Source organism: Labrus bergylta, chromosome 8 (assembly GCF_963930695.1).
Source record: "Labrus bergylta chromosome 8, fLabBer1.1, whole genome shotgun sequence".
Taxonomy (NCBI): Eukaryota; Metazoa; Chordata; class Actinopteri; order Labriformes; family Labridae; genus Labrus; species Labrus bergylta.
In genome coordinates this window covers 15727075-15743343 of record NC_089202.1, presented here as the reverse complement: position 1 = coordinate 15743343, position 16269 = coordinate 15727075, and the positions used below count along the sequence as shown (strand labels likewise).

The following is a 16269-nucleotide window of genomic DNA, read 5'->3' as shown; positions in this document are numbered from 1 at the left end:
ATCTTGTGTGTACACAACTTTTCTGGACTTCAGGGGCTCCGTATCTTTCGTAAATTCAGTTTGCCCAGAAAGGTTTTGAATTTTAAACACTTTTATTTGTTTAGTTTCTTCCTCATTCTGAAGTGTTGCTTTTTGTTCACTCAATAATGTTGAGTTCAGATGAGCAAGTTGAATGGTGGAGTACGGTAATTGGCCCATCATTATGCTGTGAAACCATTCAGTCTGCATACAGCCTGATCATTGAAAGACTATAGTCATTGTTACCAGTATCATTGAACAGAGTAATAGTAATAAGGTGTGACCAGGGTAACCATGACAGTCCTCATAGGATAAGGATTCACCACACTACAGTGTGTTACCTTCAGAGACTGCAGCAAGAAAGAAAAGTGTGCAGGAAGGACAAAGTGTTAAAGATCCTTCAAATGTTCATTTGAACTGTTTCATATATCTGAGGCTGTTTCATGTAGCTGTTTATACTCTCTTGAGCTCATGTTGCCTCAGACGATGGGACGATCCACAGGCTGCACATTCAGGTTGAAGGTGGTTTCTATGAAACATATTACAGTCACTTTCAATGACCTTTATATTTCTGTGTTAGCAAATCTAGTTGTATAAAACATATTAACCTCTCAACATCATATTCTGTGACTGAAAAGAATACTTACAATTTAGGTCCATCTAAACACTGCACGGAAATCCATTTTTTTAAGGAGTCCTGCTCCTCTCTTTGTTCATCGTCCAATATAATCCATGTGATTCATGCTTATCCTTGGTAGAAATTTGCAGCAACACTTTGTTATAACATCTGATAAAGTAGAATGTACCTCATGTCTGATGTGAAAGTGATTGATTGAGCGTTTGATGAATTTGTTCTAATTCTTGGTGTTGTTCATAATTCTGAAGTTTTCAGCCTCACAGCAACCTTTTGTGTACATCAAGAATCAACAAACAAGTCTGTGTCGATGAGAAATAACAAACAATGCAATCCAATTTGAAGTTTATTCACTAAGTATCGTTCTCATTGGTGATTTCAAACAGTAATTGTTTTTTTTTGTCTCTGTGTTGTTCGCCTGCTGGCACTATAGTAAATCACCTTTTCTTGTGTTTCCTCCGGCTGGCTTTTTCCTGTAAAAGCCACAATCAACAACAGTGGTTGTGAACCAGGCCATCTGCAGAGTTGAAAGCATGTCTTTACAGCGCAAATCCATCCATGTCAAGGTTAACCATTCCCTAAAACATCATTTGCTTTAACACAAACGCAAAATTCCCTTAAAAAGAGTGTTGCCTACATGAAAGTACACAATGCATAATTGCAGAGTATGTAATACAAAGAATAATGGCAGTTTTTGTTCTTTAAAAAATCCTTTAAAGGACAAACATGCATTATGCATCTAATCAGCAAGTACATCTCATGTGAAAAAGGATTTTTCATTAAATGCAAAAATATTAATCATAAAAACATTTTCCATGCTCCTTGAAACAGACTGCTAAAGATTAACACATGCAGTGTATCAGTGCACCATCCCACACCTAGGCAAATGTTTACTTTTCCAGGACCAAAATATTTTTTTCAGGATCTTCCTGATTGGTCCAAAATAACCTTTTGGGTGTGTCTCAGAAGAGGAACAATCATATATAAACCAGAACTCCAACCAAAGTCCCTCATCCACAAGATCATTCAGCAACCATGAGGTCTCTGGTCTTCGTTCTGCTCATCGGAGCTGCTTGTAAGAACCCAATCTTCTGCTTCTATCAACTAGTTCTAATCACTGAAATCTGAAAAAAGTAATCTTGGTTGTTTCCATCCTGTCTGTTTTTAGTCGCCATCGACGACGACAAGATCGTCGGAGGGTATGAGTGCACCCCCCACTCCCAGCCACATACGGTCTCTCTGCAGTCTGGCTACCACTTCTGTGGAGGCTCTCTGGTCAACGAGGACTGGGTTGTGTCTGCTGCTCACTGCTACAAGTCGTAAGTACATTCCTCATGTTTTCTTCAGGTGTTTGCAGCTTCATTATTTATAATCATTTCTGTGTGCTTTTTTCTAATTCCCCACTTCTCTTTCTTTTTTAGTCGTATTGAGGTTCGTCTTGGAGAGCACCACATCAGGGTGAACGAGGGAACCGAGCAGTTCATCAGCTCCTCCCGCGTCATCCGCCACCCCAGGTACAGCTCCTACAACATCGACAACGACATCATGCTGATCAAGCTGAGCAAGTCCGCCACCCTCAACCAGTACGTGACGCCTGTGGCTCTGCCCACCAGCTGTGCCCCCGCTGGCACCATGTGCAAAGTCGCCGGCTGGGGCAACACCATGAGCTCCAGTGAGTAACTAATGCTGCATTGACTTCTTAATCTGTAGGTCTGTAATGCATTGTAGCTCCATTTTGATCTCTGCATTTCTCTGTTGATTCTCAGGTGCTGACGGCAACAAGCTGCAGTGCTTGAACATCCCCATCCTGTCCGACAGGGATTGTGATAACTCTTACCCCGGCATGATCACTGACGCCATGTTCTGCGCTGGATACCTGGAGGGAGGCAAGGACTCTTGCCAGGTATGTCATTTAATGTTCAGAAAGAAATACAGGAATAACTATGTGAATTATCTTGTTTGGCCTTTGAAGGTTTATTAAACCTTTGAAATCCTTCACTCTCTGTTCTCAGGGGGACTCTGGTGGCCCCGTCGTGTGCAACGGTCAGCTGCAGGGTGTTGTGTCCTGGGGCTACGGATGTGCCGAGAGAGATCACCCCGGTGTCTACGCCAAGGTACACCTAAAATATCTCTTCATAATATGCACAAGTGCCCAGTAATGAGTTATCACTGAAGCTGCTGTGCTAAAACCTTGTTCTGTCTCTGTTTGTAGGTCTGCCTCTTCAACGACTGGCTGGAGAGCACCATGGCCAGCAACTAAGTCTGATCATGTGACGTTCATCTTACTCAGCTGCCTGTCTTCGATCATTCTAACTCCAATGTTATTGTAGAGTTTTGAAAAATGTGCAGCTACTTTCCATCTGAGTCAATAAAGTATTAAAACAAAAAGTCAAAACTTGTTTTTCCTTTCAGCTCTTTTCTTAACCTGTCTTAAGTTTAGACTGGTTAAATGAAAGACGTGCCATTTAACATGCTGCTGAGGAATATGAAGGTTTATTATTATGAAAAAAATAAATTCTTAAAAAGGCTTGCTTGAGTGAATTAAGCCTGGGAAAGATGTCACAAGCAGTACAAGAAGTGTCTAAAGAGGAAACTATCAAAACAGACTAGACAGAGATCCTATCCCTTTAAGATGAATAAAATATACTCATACTGGAATACAGAACTGTAACTATTTTAATCAATATTCTACTGATTGGGAAAGTTTATTCTAGCCATTTTATGTAACTGTGTTTGACCTGATGTTCTGTTGTAATTTAATAAAACATGTATGCAAAGGTATTACACTTTCTCATTTCCCCACGTATAGTATATTAATTAAATTGCAGAGATAAATTCAAATGAAATAAAAAGAGAGGGAGATCATATTTAATCTCTATCTTTTTAAAGCAGCAGCTCTACGTAGATTAGTAGGAGTGATTTCCCTGCAGTTTTTAGAAGTAGATGTCAGATTGACTGACTCTGTGAGAAAAGCTCACCTGGACCTGCATCCAGGGCCGAGCCAAGGTCAGGATAATCATTATAGTCTGCACAAAACATGCTGTGTAATCAAAGCAGGCCAGAACATTTCATACAAATATAATACAAAAGGTTTCAACGTGTACATTTTGAGACAAACTGAAACCAGGCTACTTTAAAAACATAAAAGCCCTGTTTTGGCTGAATTGTAGTTGTATGGCAAAGTTATTGGGTCATTTGCACCGGGGGATATGTCTGCACAGTTAGTTAATATATAGCGGATGAAAATCCAACACGGGTCATTGAAAGTTTCTGCATCTTGATTTACCATCAACCAACCAACCAACCAACAAACCAGCCAAGTCTATGTTATTTTCTCTGTTCCTGGGAAGAGTGAGGATCATCCATAGACTGTAAATACTCTTCAGAAAAACAGCAAAGAAGCTAAGGACATATGAAACATTTTTTTTTTGTCATTTCAAATATCCCCATCCTGTCTAACGAGAAGTGTTACGTCTCCTAACCGAGGAGGCAAAGACTCCTTCCAGGTCTGTGTTTCATATTATCCTCAGAAACTACTTAAAACCCCATTACTTTAAGCCTCGGATCACTGTTTTCTTGCTTTCCACCTCTCAGGGTGACTGGTGGTCTCAGTAGACTGCAGGGTGTCATGCCCTGGGTTCTTGGTTGTGAAGAAAGAACCATCCTGGTGTCTATGCCAAGGTAGAAGAAATCCAATCTCCATAACAATGACTTCCTCCTCTTTCTTGAAATAGAAATTCTCTTAGACCTGGTGTGACAGAAAGTTTTCAATATGCCTAATCTATATTTCCCTCTCTCTTGCATCATATCTGCATTTTCGCAGACTGGCTGCAAAGTACCATCACCATTTACTGCCAGCTCAATACTTCTCCTTCAGCTGATTCTACTGTGAAATACTGCATCCAGGAAACTGTGCTTGTGAATTAAACTCAATGCACTACATCTTAATAAACCCTGAAACCTAGAATAGAATAGAATAGAATAGAATTACTTTATTGATCCCAAGCTGGGAAATTGTGGCGTTACAGCAGCAGGTTATCCAACACACAATATGAGTAAAAAACACAATGTTAGCAAATCTAAACACAATATAATATTAAATACAAAGTAAAGAAGTACTAAAAAATATCAAAAATAAGAATGTGAATATGTACAACCAGGATTTAACTAAGCATGACTAGTCTTAAATAGGAAGATTAAATATGGAAGATTGAATGTAAATGTGCAAAAACAGAGTCGTGAATGGACAGTATTGACATAAGTTAAAGTGCATGAGTGTAGACATATTAGAAGCATATTATAAGCAAATAAACCTATTTTTGACTATGTTAACATATAGCAGTATCATCGTCATTTATTGACAGACTCAGGAGTCCATTAGAAAACAGATAAAAACATACATACACAAGATTCCAGATATTTCTGCTCTTGTTTTTAACGTGTCTGATTGTGGGGGTAGTTTAGCGGAACTTACTTGCCTTTGCCTTTGTTGCGTCGGACACATTTGACGAAGCACCAGCAATGACAATCCCCCCCCATTAACTCCGCATTGACATAGCCGACCTCAGAGTTTGGTCTTATTCCGAGGTGACTGCCGTAGTTTGAGTTGAACTCTGCGGAGAAAGGTCACCATAACTTGCAGCCTTCACGTCGTGTACGTAAACCTGTTTCCCGGTGTTTTATCTTCGGGGACTCTCGCAGGCGAATCTGAGCGGACAAGATGCGTCTCACGTTGGCGATGTTGATCTCCCACGGCCGGGTGGCCCGGAAGATGGGTCTGGGTCCGCAGTCCCGAATCAACATGCTTCGGAACATTTTGACAGGACTGGTCCGGCACGAGAGGATAGAAACCACGTATGCACGAGCTGACGAAGTCCGCTTCTACGCTGAAAAGGTAAAAAAAAAAAAGCTAATGCAACACTGTTATACAAGATAAATCATTTAATGTTGTTAAGACAAAGTGTCAGCAACGAAATACTTGTTGAAGGTTTTCTCCTCAAAGTTGAAATAGTCAATAATTAAGATTAGAATTATTTAAACCTCAGTGGCTTGATAATATTCAACTATTTAAATACAATTAGTTTTAGTTGTGTACATTATGCATTAAAAAAAGCAATGTTTAAACACAGACATGATCATTTTTAAAACTTTTTAAGTTTTATTTGACCTATAATGTGGGACAACAACTTTTTCATGTAGTCATGAACCCAATCTTTTTCAAGCTGTATATTTCCAGACCTGCAATAGTTTGACTAGTTAATGGTAAATGGACTTGAGCTTATATGGCGCTTTTCTAGTCTTCTGACTACTCAAAGTGCTTTTACACTGCAGGTCACACCCACCCATTCACACACTGATGGTAGTGATCGCTATATAGTATCATCCATCAGAAGTAACTAATCCCATTCATACACTGCCACTGAAGCAGTGGGAGCAATGCAGGGTTAAGTGTCTTGCTCGTGTCACATTGGACATGTGGCCCAGCTGGGGATTGAACCCTCGACCATCCGGTTGAGAGGCGGTAGACGACTCTACCAACTGAGCCACAGCCGCCCCGGTGTGGTCTTGTTTTGTGCTACAGATCTTCTCAGGTCTGGGGTGAAGCTGTTAGACTTCCACTCTGACTTCATTTTCAATGTCCAGCTTTCATCTGTGTTTTGTGATGATTGAGGCAACTGCAGAAAAAAAAAAAAAAAAAAAACATCTCTCAGAGATAAGATGTAGTGAAAGGAAGGAATGTGGCTCCCGTCATCATACAGGTGAAGCAGAGGCCGAGATGTAACTTATTCTCTTGTCTTTGTTTTAGTTGTAGTGACGTCTGCTGTAGATTCATTGTTAGCCTTATGTTTTCCTGGAAGTCCTCTCAGATGAAAATGTTACAAATGATAAAATATTACTGATTGATTAATACACAAAATGTGTCCCTTTGAACCAGCAAGGGCCACATTCATTTAATTCTCACTGCCAGAGGGCCAAATTGTAGCATACAAAAAACGATTACAGTCAATTATGTCTCAGATTTAACTCAACATATACCAGTGATCAATTATTATTATGGACATATTTCTGGCTTTCATGATTTTGTTATGTTTTCTTCATTTTTCCAATTAATTGATGTGTAAAAATTGACCTGAGGGCCACGTTGAGGGTTGATGGGGGCCGCCAGTTGCCCACCCTCGCTTTAAACATATTCAATATTTACACAAACAGAGTACAACATGTGATTAAAACACAACAAACCTTGTGATAGGTTTAATCATTTTTTATAAATGTGTGCAAACATACAAACTGATGAAGATTGTAACTTGAGGAAGTCCCACAACACACACTCACCCAGATTATTTGATTTAAAGACTAACATAAATCATCATCCCCACGCACACACACACACACACTAGTTCTCACTGTTTGTGTATTCTTATTCCATTTCTACCAGCTGGTTGACTACGCCAAAAAGGGAGACACGGATGAGAAGGCGATGAAAATGGCGAGCTTTTGGCTCACGGTACGTATCTGCTGCTCTCCCAACTGTGTGAAGTTTCATGCTGCCTGCCTCTGAATTTCAAATAGTTGCTGGGAGTTTATTTATAGTTGATTCTGCTCCCTCATTTCAGGAGAAGGATTTAGTCCCAAAGCTGTTCAAGGTCCTTGCTCCACGGTTTGAGACTCAGGCAAATGGCTACACGAGGATGGCTCAGATCCCGAACAGACAGAACCTGGACAAAGCCAAGATGGCCGTCCTGGAATACAAAGGCAACCCTTTCCCTCCTCTCTATCCTGTGAAAAAGGAGAACAAACTCACGCTCATCAACCAGCTGCTCAAAGGCTACAGAGAGGAGAGGGCACAACAGTTGGCAGCCAAAGCTTAATGAGAAGAAGCCTGAAGTTGGATCAGTGAGCTGCAGACTGACGGTTGTGCTGCTGAGATGCGTTTGAAGAGTCACATGCAGATGCTGCACATTGAAGCTTATAGAGACACATGCATATCTACACCAAAAAGAACAGTTCCATTTCCGGAGCTCAGAGTCGACGAATATTTCTGTTCAAGGACATTCATGATTATTAATGTATTAATAAATATTTCTTTGTAACAGAAGTAAAAGATCGTCGTCTCTTTCCTTTATACAAGAGCCCGACCAGCCGATATTATCGACAGATATTAGTATATCAAGTGACTATCTGCATCGGCTAATTGTATCGCTGATGTGCGCCTTTATTACTAGATTTATTCACCAGTCAAATAGCATTTAATTTGAGTGTCATTCAATTACACTAGCAGTTCTCTTATACCAGTAGAGTGCTGTATGGATTACAACAAGCGTTATCACTCTCCAGAGCAGGGGTCTCCAACAGGTCGCTTGGGAGCTACTGGTAGCTCGCGGGCAGGTTTTCAGTAGCTCGCCTACCGACTGTGTTAAAAATAAAAATCTGACGACGGTAAATGCACCTCTTCCCACTATTCATATATTTGGCCCATTAAAAACAAGTATGAAGTACTCATGTTTTCTTGGACACTGATGTGAATTTAAGATTATTGATAAGCATTGGCTTATTGCAATTTCACACATGTACAAACAGTAGCTTAATTCAGCTGAGCTATGTAAATAAATGAATGATGCAAGTAGCCCTTGGTCACTTTCATTTTTTGAAAGTAGCTCTCAGATGAAAAAAAGGTTGGAGACCCCTGCGCCAGAGTGTCTCGCAGTGACGCACGTACATATGCAGTTACTTTCCAGTTAAGTGACCATCTTATTTTTATGCTATATCTTTTCCACACGTGTGATTACTGCATTTAAGGGATCAAGGCAATAAATGTGTATATCTATAAGATGGCAGATTGATCTAAGAGAGATATTGGTGGATATATCGGTATCTGATTTTTTTTTTTTCTCCCGAATATCGGTATGAGGCCCAAATATCGCATATCAGTCGGGTCCTACTTCAAACACTTCAGCAGGTTGTTGTGTTGTCCCCATGATGCTGGCTTACACACAACAGCAGCGGTCTCTTGTACTTATGAAAGCGTTCATTAAACAAATTTAAGTTGCACTTCAATGATGTGAGGTCTCCTTTTGCAGCAAATACCAAATCATCTGAAGTCTTTGTTGTTTGGATCAAGTTTCAAAAACTCACTCCTAAAAAGCATGAGAAAATGTATATTAAATACATTGTTATTGGTGAATCTATCGATGTGTATTGATTTTTTGTACAAGGAAATATATTTAATTTATATCATTAGGATTATATCAGTATATTTATGTACTGATATTCAAAGCCTCATCAGTGGTACAGGTTTCTCACTGAAAAATGTATGAAGTTTAATTCTGTGTGAATGGAAAAATGATATAAAAGAATAATTCTGACATAAATTAAATCCTGAACTCAAATTGTTACAAATCATGTAAGGCTAAAATGTTTGACTTTTTTTTCCTCTTCTTAGACTGCTGTGACAGCGAGACCGAATCCATTTTCAAATGTTGCTGTTAAACACGAGTGTGTTGCGACTCTGCACTTCAGCAGTCACAGAGAGGGGATACTGGCAGTCGCTGTGAAATAATGAGGCCAGCCTACATCAGATTGTGACCAGCCTGGACTATGTCCCGTGGTGTTTTACTTTAATGAACTCTTGTAATGAGAACACACTAAATATGATTTACGGATATTACACAGACTCCTCTGGACACGTGCCCTCTTCCTGTCTCGAAAGCAAAAAACACAGCCAAATAACACACACACACACACACACACACACACACACACACACACACACACACACACACACACACACACACACACACACACACACACACACACACACACACACACACACACACACACACACACACACACACACACACACACTCTAATAAAACCAGAATTTTTTATTATTTTGGCAAAAAGTCATATGTACAGCATATTTAGAATTGTCATTTGACACCATTAAAATGCATTTGAACAGTGCTTGAGAGATGTGCTCTTAACCAGATCTGAGTCGCCTAAAAGCTGTGCTGTTTTCTGTCATGCATACATAATCTCTTTTCTTCAACGTCTCTCCCCTGCGTCTCTCAGTCCCGTTGTTGTGTGTCAATCTACACACAAGTTTTAAGCAGTGATGCAGTATCAGTAGTCGCGTCTGTTAGCCGAGTCACCCAGCCTCTATTCAGTCAAGTCATGGCAACCGTAACAATAGGCAACAGCAGACAAAATGGCATATATGCCTAATATTAACCACACATGATCCACAATAATGATTTATACTGCAATTCAAGGATCATTCTGTTTCACGTTTACACCTCTGACTACACCTGTACAAGTTACACACCACAATCCTAACATCTTAAAGTTCTCCATTACAGCAAGATCGTCACTGATGAATAAGTGGAGTATTCACTGTTTTCACACAGCGGCTACTTTCCCCTTGACATCATCCACAGGGTGGGGAGCTCCAATGCTGTTATAATGTTGTACTCTGCTGTGTCGTCAGTTTTTTTCACATTTATCAGGAGGCTGAAAGATGGACATAACCAACTCCAAATTGATAAGCACCTACAAAGACTAAATCAAGACCGTGATTCAGCTAAAACATTTAATATCAGATAAGTTACAATAAGAGGGCAGCTAATATTAGCATTCCACCATTTCTCAGCAAACATAAGCGCTAGCTAGGATTTTATAACATTCCTATTTAAACATTGAAGACTTTAAAAAGCAGGGTTGGCGTGCAGCCCCTTCCTAGCCAATCGTAATGTTTGGTAGCAAATAGCTGAAAGCTTAGATACACTTTTGTCTAATAGTAGCTGATGGGCTTCACTTCAGATGTTTTAACTTAATACCAGACAGTATTAGGTCCAATGTTAACCGAGACAAAATTATAGAAATCTATGCTTCATCATGTATTAACAAATATTATTTCTAAACCACTGATACCACCATCAGAAAACAGCTACCATTAGCATTCAAAGGGTCGAGGCTGGATTTGAACCCACAGCCGTTGCCATGGGGACTATAGCCTCCATACATAACCGCAGGCTAACAGCGCCCCAACATCAGCGTTAGTGACAAATTTATCCCATTCCTCTTGTATCATTCAACACGTTCATAGATTAACGTCAACATGATGCTACTTCCTTGCTAATGGTATTGCTAGCTAGATTGGCTGGATGCTAAGGTTAGCTTTTTTTTCTGATGGTAGCTAATGTGGTTTTGTGTTGGATAACGAGAAATAGAAGGACAACATTATAACAGCATATGAGCTTCCCAATTAGAGTGTGACATTAGAGGTAAATGGCCTTTGTGTGAATATAGTCAATTAGACGAGTACCACCACTTCTACTAATCCAGTGAATGATGCAGATAAAACAGGTGATTTTTGTTATTTTTCTTTCACTGATATTTTTAGTCTCTGAATTGCAGTTGTAGACAGCTGGTGATAAACTGTTTCAATGACACTCTTACATGACTTATCATCAACTTATTTTCAATATTCATTTAAGTTGGCTAAGCATGATGCGTTCCTTCAAATGTCCGGGCAGCTAGTGGTCATTTTCAGACTGTATTTACAGGCTTATGCATCTTGAACACTACTGGGTGTGGTGTGAATACTGGTTTCAAAGCAGTCGTAGAAAAGTGACATCATCACGAATAAACAGACTAAGACCAGGAACATTAAAGTGCTCCATGCAGGACAGACAAAATGTACAGGTGTGTTGCCATTTTCACAGTTCATCTACAAGGCTTTTTTTTTTCTTCTTCTTTTTAGCTCAATGTCAGGGAATATGAAACTATTTATATTTGTTTAGCTTTTAACAATAAGATTAGACCAACAAATACTCAGGTTTCAGGTAGTAGACAGGGGTGAGGATAAAGTTAGTCGTATATTCAGAAATGCAACCTCCTGCTCTTATATCATGGATGTGTTGCAGTTGAGAGCCGTAAAAGAGAAAGGACAAATATTCAATGTTATATTGTAGTGTTCCAGTAACTTGAAAATCACCCCTGTCCTTGTGCTGTATTGCATCAATACATTCACCAACGTCTACATACACAGAAATGACATTTTAAAGCAGGCATATTCTGGACTCTGGTAAAAATTCAACCAAAACCAATATCATATAATACTGGTTTAAGATTGACTTTGACAGCTCGACAAGGTTTTAAATGGAATTTGTCCAATTGAAAAATCGACTGAAGCCTTTTGTATGTACATACAAAGGTATAGATTTCAATAGACACGATAAGCCAATATTGAATGGTCACATGGAGTACATAGATCAGTTTGTTGGACGAGATATACAATACAAACATGCGTGTTTTACGAGTGCCCACAGTAAACGTGACATTTTACATTTACACATCAGCATATCAATCCAGAATAACCAGCTGCAATGAAGTAGAAATAGAAGAGTATGAATTCATCCAACAAACTCCATTAAGAGTAAATATCTATGGTTTATCAAAATGTGTCAAACATTTCCAAAAATGTTTTTTTTTTTTACATAAACATAATGGCATGAGATTCTTCTGATGTTCACAGCACCGACTGGAATTTAATAATGTGGGGGAAAAAAAACATGAAAAAGGTTTCCTTTTTTTTTTCAAATAAAACTATATAGAGTAGAAGCTCTCTCCTGTTTAAGCTATTTACAAACTCTTCCAGGCATACCATCAATGCCTCATGAATGTTTGAATAACAGCATTTCAAGGATTTTGTTCGTTTCCGCACCGTGCACAGATATCATTCTATTGCTCTGGCTACATCCACTTTGTCATCTTTCTCCCTGTGTGCCTTTTACTGGTCAACATTAAATATTTATTGCTTCTTTACTATTTAACAAGCTCAGCACTCCTATCTTACAGACATTTCCACCTCCGCTGACATCCTTCAGGGTTATTTTCATTCACAGGTTGAAAAGGGACCATTTAGAGAATCACTTTTCTGATGATTTCTCTTTGTCTTCCATCCAAACTTTTTTTTTTTTTTTGGCCGTCTCTTTCGTCTTAAACAGAAAAACCTTGATTTCCACTCTGACGTTTACTTTACTTTTTAATGGCATTCATCCAGTCTGTTCTCGTTGTGCCATCCCAACTCTCTCTCTCTGTCTCTGTCTCAGTCTCATGCCTTTGTTCCAAACCCCCCTCCTCCTCCTCCTCCTCCGCCGCCACTCTGCATGCTGAAATACTCTGTAAAGGACGGGAGACGGGGTGGTAAGGGTGGCGAGCGTGTGGCCAGGCGTGGGGGTATCGGAGGTGGAGGTGGGGGCAGTATCGATGTCAGGTCTGCTGCTGTGGTGATTATCTTCTGCTCGCTGTTCCTCGGTACCTCAGGTCCTTTACGGGCCACCGTCTCCTCCACCGTCTTTACTGGGTCCTGGAGGACAGAAGATGGGGGTTTTGAACTTATGACCTTTGTAATCCTCTGGATGGAGGTCACAGAAGTGTCATATGGGTCAGACACTGTATCAGTAACACCATACATATACATCACATTTGGACAGTTTCCAATACAACTCACCGATGCCATGTTGCTTTTACAGGCTGGGTAAAATGACACCTGTACTAGGTTTCCTGACCTCCAGTTCACTTAACTTTCCACAAACTTTAGATCATGGAACCTTATGATGGTAGACCCTGGCAGATATTGCTGGAAAATTATGAAGGTAGCTTTTTACAACTAAATACATGTACACAGCCAAATATAATACTGGATGCACATTCCAGGGTTATAAAAATGACTATTTTCCTAAATTGATTAATAGGACTTTTGGTCAGATTGAAACCCAATGTTTGAGTAAGGTGTTTAGTTTGGTTTTTAGTACTAACAGCCTCATCAGAACATTTTACAAAGTTTCTTCAGTCTACAGAGGCTGATTTAAGTTCCTCCAGCTTGGATCATGTTGTACTCAATACACTGCTTTATACTGTTTTAAAAGCTTCCCCACATTTGTGGCATGAAGGGAGAAGTTGTTTTTATCTGTAAAAGGTTTTCTGGACGACACCTCATCTTGCTTCAGGCCAAACACTGCAAAACATAAAGACTTAAACATAACACCCCGCTGAATTGGTTTCTCCCTGAATCCTGGTCATGGAGATTTACTGTGTCACTGAAAGTAATTATCTACTACTACATTTCTTTCACTTAAACAAAAGGAGAGACAGTGTGTTTTATTAAGCAACACAAAAGGGAAACTCTTAATGCCCACCTTGATAACAGGCTTATTAAGACTAAAGGCCAAGTAGAAAATCATGTTGTTTAATTGTACGGTTAGCAGCCAGAGTCTCACAGTGTAATTAGATGTCTGCAGCAAGCGCAGCAATTTTTCGTGCTAGATTTCGAACAAGAACCTGAGGAACAAAGCACATAACTTCTTTGAACACTGGCCTAAAGGAAGTCAGACAATTCATTTGTTTTCTTTACACCACAGCAACAAGTGAACCAACTTTCTTTATCCACATACATTCCCCAATGTAAAATGAAAAACTGCTTCATTGCTCTACTGAACTTTTACTTCTTGTGGGCTACATTACAACGACTACTTTCAGTTTGAATTTCCTTTAATATCATAAACTACAGGTTGTCTGTTTATCTTAAAAGGTGCTGCACACTTTTCCTGTCATGACTTTAAGATTCTATGTATTTTGTCATCTCTGCACCAGGCATTAAGGTTTCTCTTTTCATGTAAAATATTTTTTTTGCTAATGTCTGCATGTTTTGTGTGTAAAGTCATAGATTCAGAGCACATCTTCTGTCACTCATTTTTATGCAGTATGTAAAAGTGCAGTTTTGAAAGTCCCCCCAACATAGACAAATCATCACAGCTAACAGGACACCTTCATCTGGTTCCCCGTGTGTTTTCATATCAGGGCATGTGTTAAGTTGTGCTTTGCTCATTGTCGAAAAGCCCACAGGAAGAGACAGCGATGGTCCTCGAAATCATGTCTCCTTTCAAACCTCAGTGTGACACTGAGGCTTTTAATCTGACTCCTCTTGTTTCACATAAGACTGTGGTTCATTTCAAGCTAGCTTTGACGCAGACGTTCTCATTTTAAAAGCATCAAAAAAGGAGTTCCACTTAGAGAAATCTAATTTCATAACTCAAACACTGTTAAATGGTTTGGGGATGTTTAAAGTGAATATAGACACATATACTGTGAATGTGCCACAAGTCTAATTCTAATGCCTTCACCTGTTTTTGCACTGTCATTTACTTCATGTGTCAATAAATTGGGAAGATTAAATAGACGTGAATTAATAATCTGTTTTCACTTCCGTTTCGTTCCCCCCTAGAAAACAAAATCTTGAAGGACAGAGCTCGGAAGTTGGGGAACTAACGAAACAATGCACCTTTTACAAACAGGTACCACATGCCTTGGGTTTCTTTAAGGTGAAAGAACAGAGCCTTTCAAAGCACGCACCAATTTTATCAAAGTCATAGACAAACATAAGGAGCCCGAAAGAAAAACACACAACTGAGACCTTTAATCAAAAACGAACATGCAGAAAGCCTACTGATGGTGTTGACTCTCTGGATACACACAACCAACTGATCAGGTAATGATCAGGTAAACTTAAGCCTCCCTTTATAGCCTCCCAGTCCAGCTGATTGTCATCAGCCACCAGGTGAGGGAGAACATCACAGGTGCAGTCAATAGCTCCTGATGAGCAAGGAAACCTGTGACCTAGTTTCCTTGGGAATCTATCCATAACACTTCTTTAACTTTTTCTTTTGTTGCTCAAGCTAGCTTCCAAAAACACGATAAAACCTCATTTAACAACAACAAAAGCTGACCAAAGTGCTTTACAATCAAACCTAAAACCAATGAAAACACAAACCAATGTAAAAACAACAGGACATAAAAAGTAAAAAGTGTAAAGACAGGGGGGGGGGATAATAAAAGGAATAAAAGCCAACTCTCAGGCAGAGCCAAAAGCCAAGGCACAAAATCTTTACTTTTACTTTATCCAAAATGTTCCTGCCATGCCTCCTGGTAATATGTCAGCAAGCATTCAAGGTAATTCAAGTGTGAGAGCAGCAGATAATAGTCTAGTCAGGACATTTAATTATAAATAAGTGGACGTGGCAATGAAAGTATTCAAGTCGAGTTTTGCAGCTTTATACTCTTTACTGCTCGACATGGGTGTAATTATACCGTGTGCTGATACATATTGTAGTAATATGAACCCAGAAATCCTCCTAATCTAATCTTGTGAGGTGCACGTGTGAAGGCGAGTTCCTGAAAATATCAGGGCTTGAATGTGCTGACATGATCCAGAGTGCATGTGTGAAAAGATCTTAAGTTAGACTCACTGATTGAATGGAGAACAGTTCAGTGAAGTTGGGTTGAGAGTCTCCCAGGAAGGAGCTGTTTCCATAGGCGTGATGGGGGAAGCTCTCCGTCCCCTCGCCTCCTTTCGGACTGGACAGTAGTATCCCAATCTGGGACGTCCGGACATGATACGGGAAGTTCTTATTGGCTGCTGAAGGTCGTGTGATAATCTAAGGGACAAAATAATAAATATATGATGTGATATTATAAACAGTCTACAGAGAGGGTAACATACAAAGTCCAGGGAAGAAATAGGCATTACAATGCATGCAGTGAGCAGGACCATGAAAGGA

The 16269-nt window shown here is 39.6% G+C and overlaps 3 protein-coding genes across 3 annotated transcripts in view; 2 read left to right on the top strand and 1 right to left on the bottom strand.

Moving 5' to 3' along the window:
* The first annotated feature begins 1572 nt into the window (after positions 1–1572).
* LOC109996300 (trypsin-1-like) lies at positions 1573–3047 on the top strand. The gene is made up of 6 exons (XM_065957726.1): positions 1573–1727; positions 1821–1971; positions 2074–2324; positions 2419–2555; positions 2665–2766; positions 2865–3047. Exons 1-6 carry the CDS (start codon positions 1688–1690, stop codon positions 2910–2912), a joined length of 729 nt encoding a protein of 242 aa, XP_065813798.1. The 5' UTR covers positions 1573–1687; the 3' UTR covers positions 2913–3047.
* A 2101-nt stretch (positions 3048–5148) lies between these two features.
* mrpl17 (mitochondrial ribosomal protein L17) lies at positions 5149–9493 on the top strand. The gene is made up of 3 exons (XM_020650363.3): positions 5149–5546; positions 7089–7157; positions 7267–9493. Exons 1-3 carry the CDS (start codon positions 5373–5375, stop codon positions 7519–7521), a joined length of 498 nt encoding a protein of 165 aa, XP_020506019.1. The 5' UTR covers positions 5149–5372; the 3' UTR covers positions 7522–9493.
* A 23-nt stretch (positions 9494–9516) lies between these two features.
* tmem145 (transmembrane protein 145) overlaps positions 9517–16269 on the bottom strand; it is a 43773-nt gene continuing 37020 nt past the window's right edge. The window contains exons 14-15 of the mRNA XM_020650360.3: positions 15958–16146; positions 9517–13019 (exon numbers count right to left, since the gene is read on the bottom strand). Of these exons, the coding sequence (XP_020506016.2) occupies positions 12765–13019; positions 15958–16146 (444 nt within the window). The 3' untranslated portion in view covers positions 9517–12764. The remainder of the gene's footprint in view (positions 13020–15957; positions 16147–16269) is intronic.

Bases quoted from the DNA above. Each gene is read 5' to 3' on its own strand.
- mrpl17 (XM_020650363.3), top strand. From the start codon at position 5,373: ATGCGTCTCACGTTGGCGATGTTGATCTCCCACGGCCGGGTGGCCCGG. The intron at 5,547-7,088 runs GTAAAAAAAAAA...CATTTCTACCAG, and splicing joins TCCGCTTCTACGCTGAAAAG to CTGGTTGACTACGCCAAAAA. The intron at 7,158-7,266 runs GTACGTATCTGC...CCCTCATTTCAG, and splicing joins TGGCGAGCTTTTGGCTCACG to GAGAAGGATTTAGTCCCAAA.
- LOC109996300 (XM_065957726.1), top strand. From the start codon at position 1,688: ATGAGGTCTCTGGTCTTCGTTCTGCTCATCGGAGCTGCTT. The intron at 1,728-1,820 runs GTAAGAACCCAA...GTCTGTTTTTAG, and splicing joins TCTGCTCATCGGAGCTGCTT to TCGCCATCGACGACGACAAG. The intron at 1,972-2,073 runs GTAAGTACATTC...TTTCTTTTTTAG, and splicing joins GCTGCTCACTGCTACAAGTC to TCGTATTGAGGTTCGTCTTG.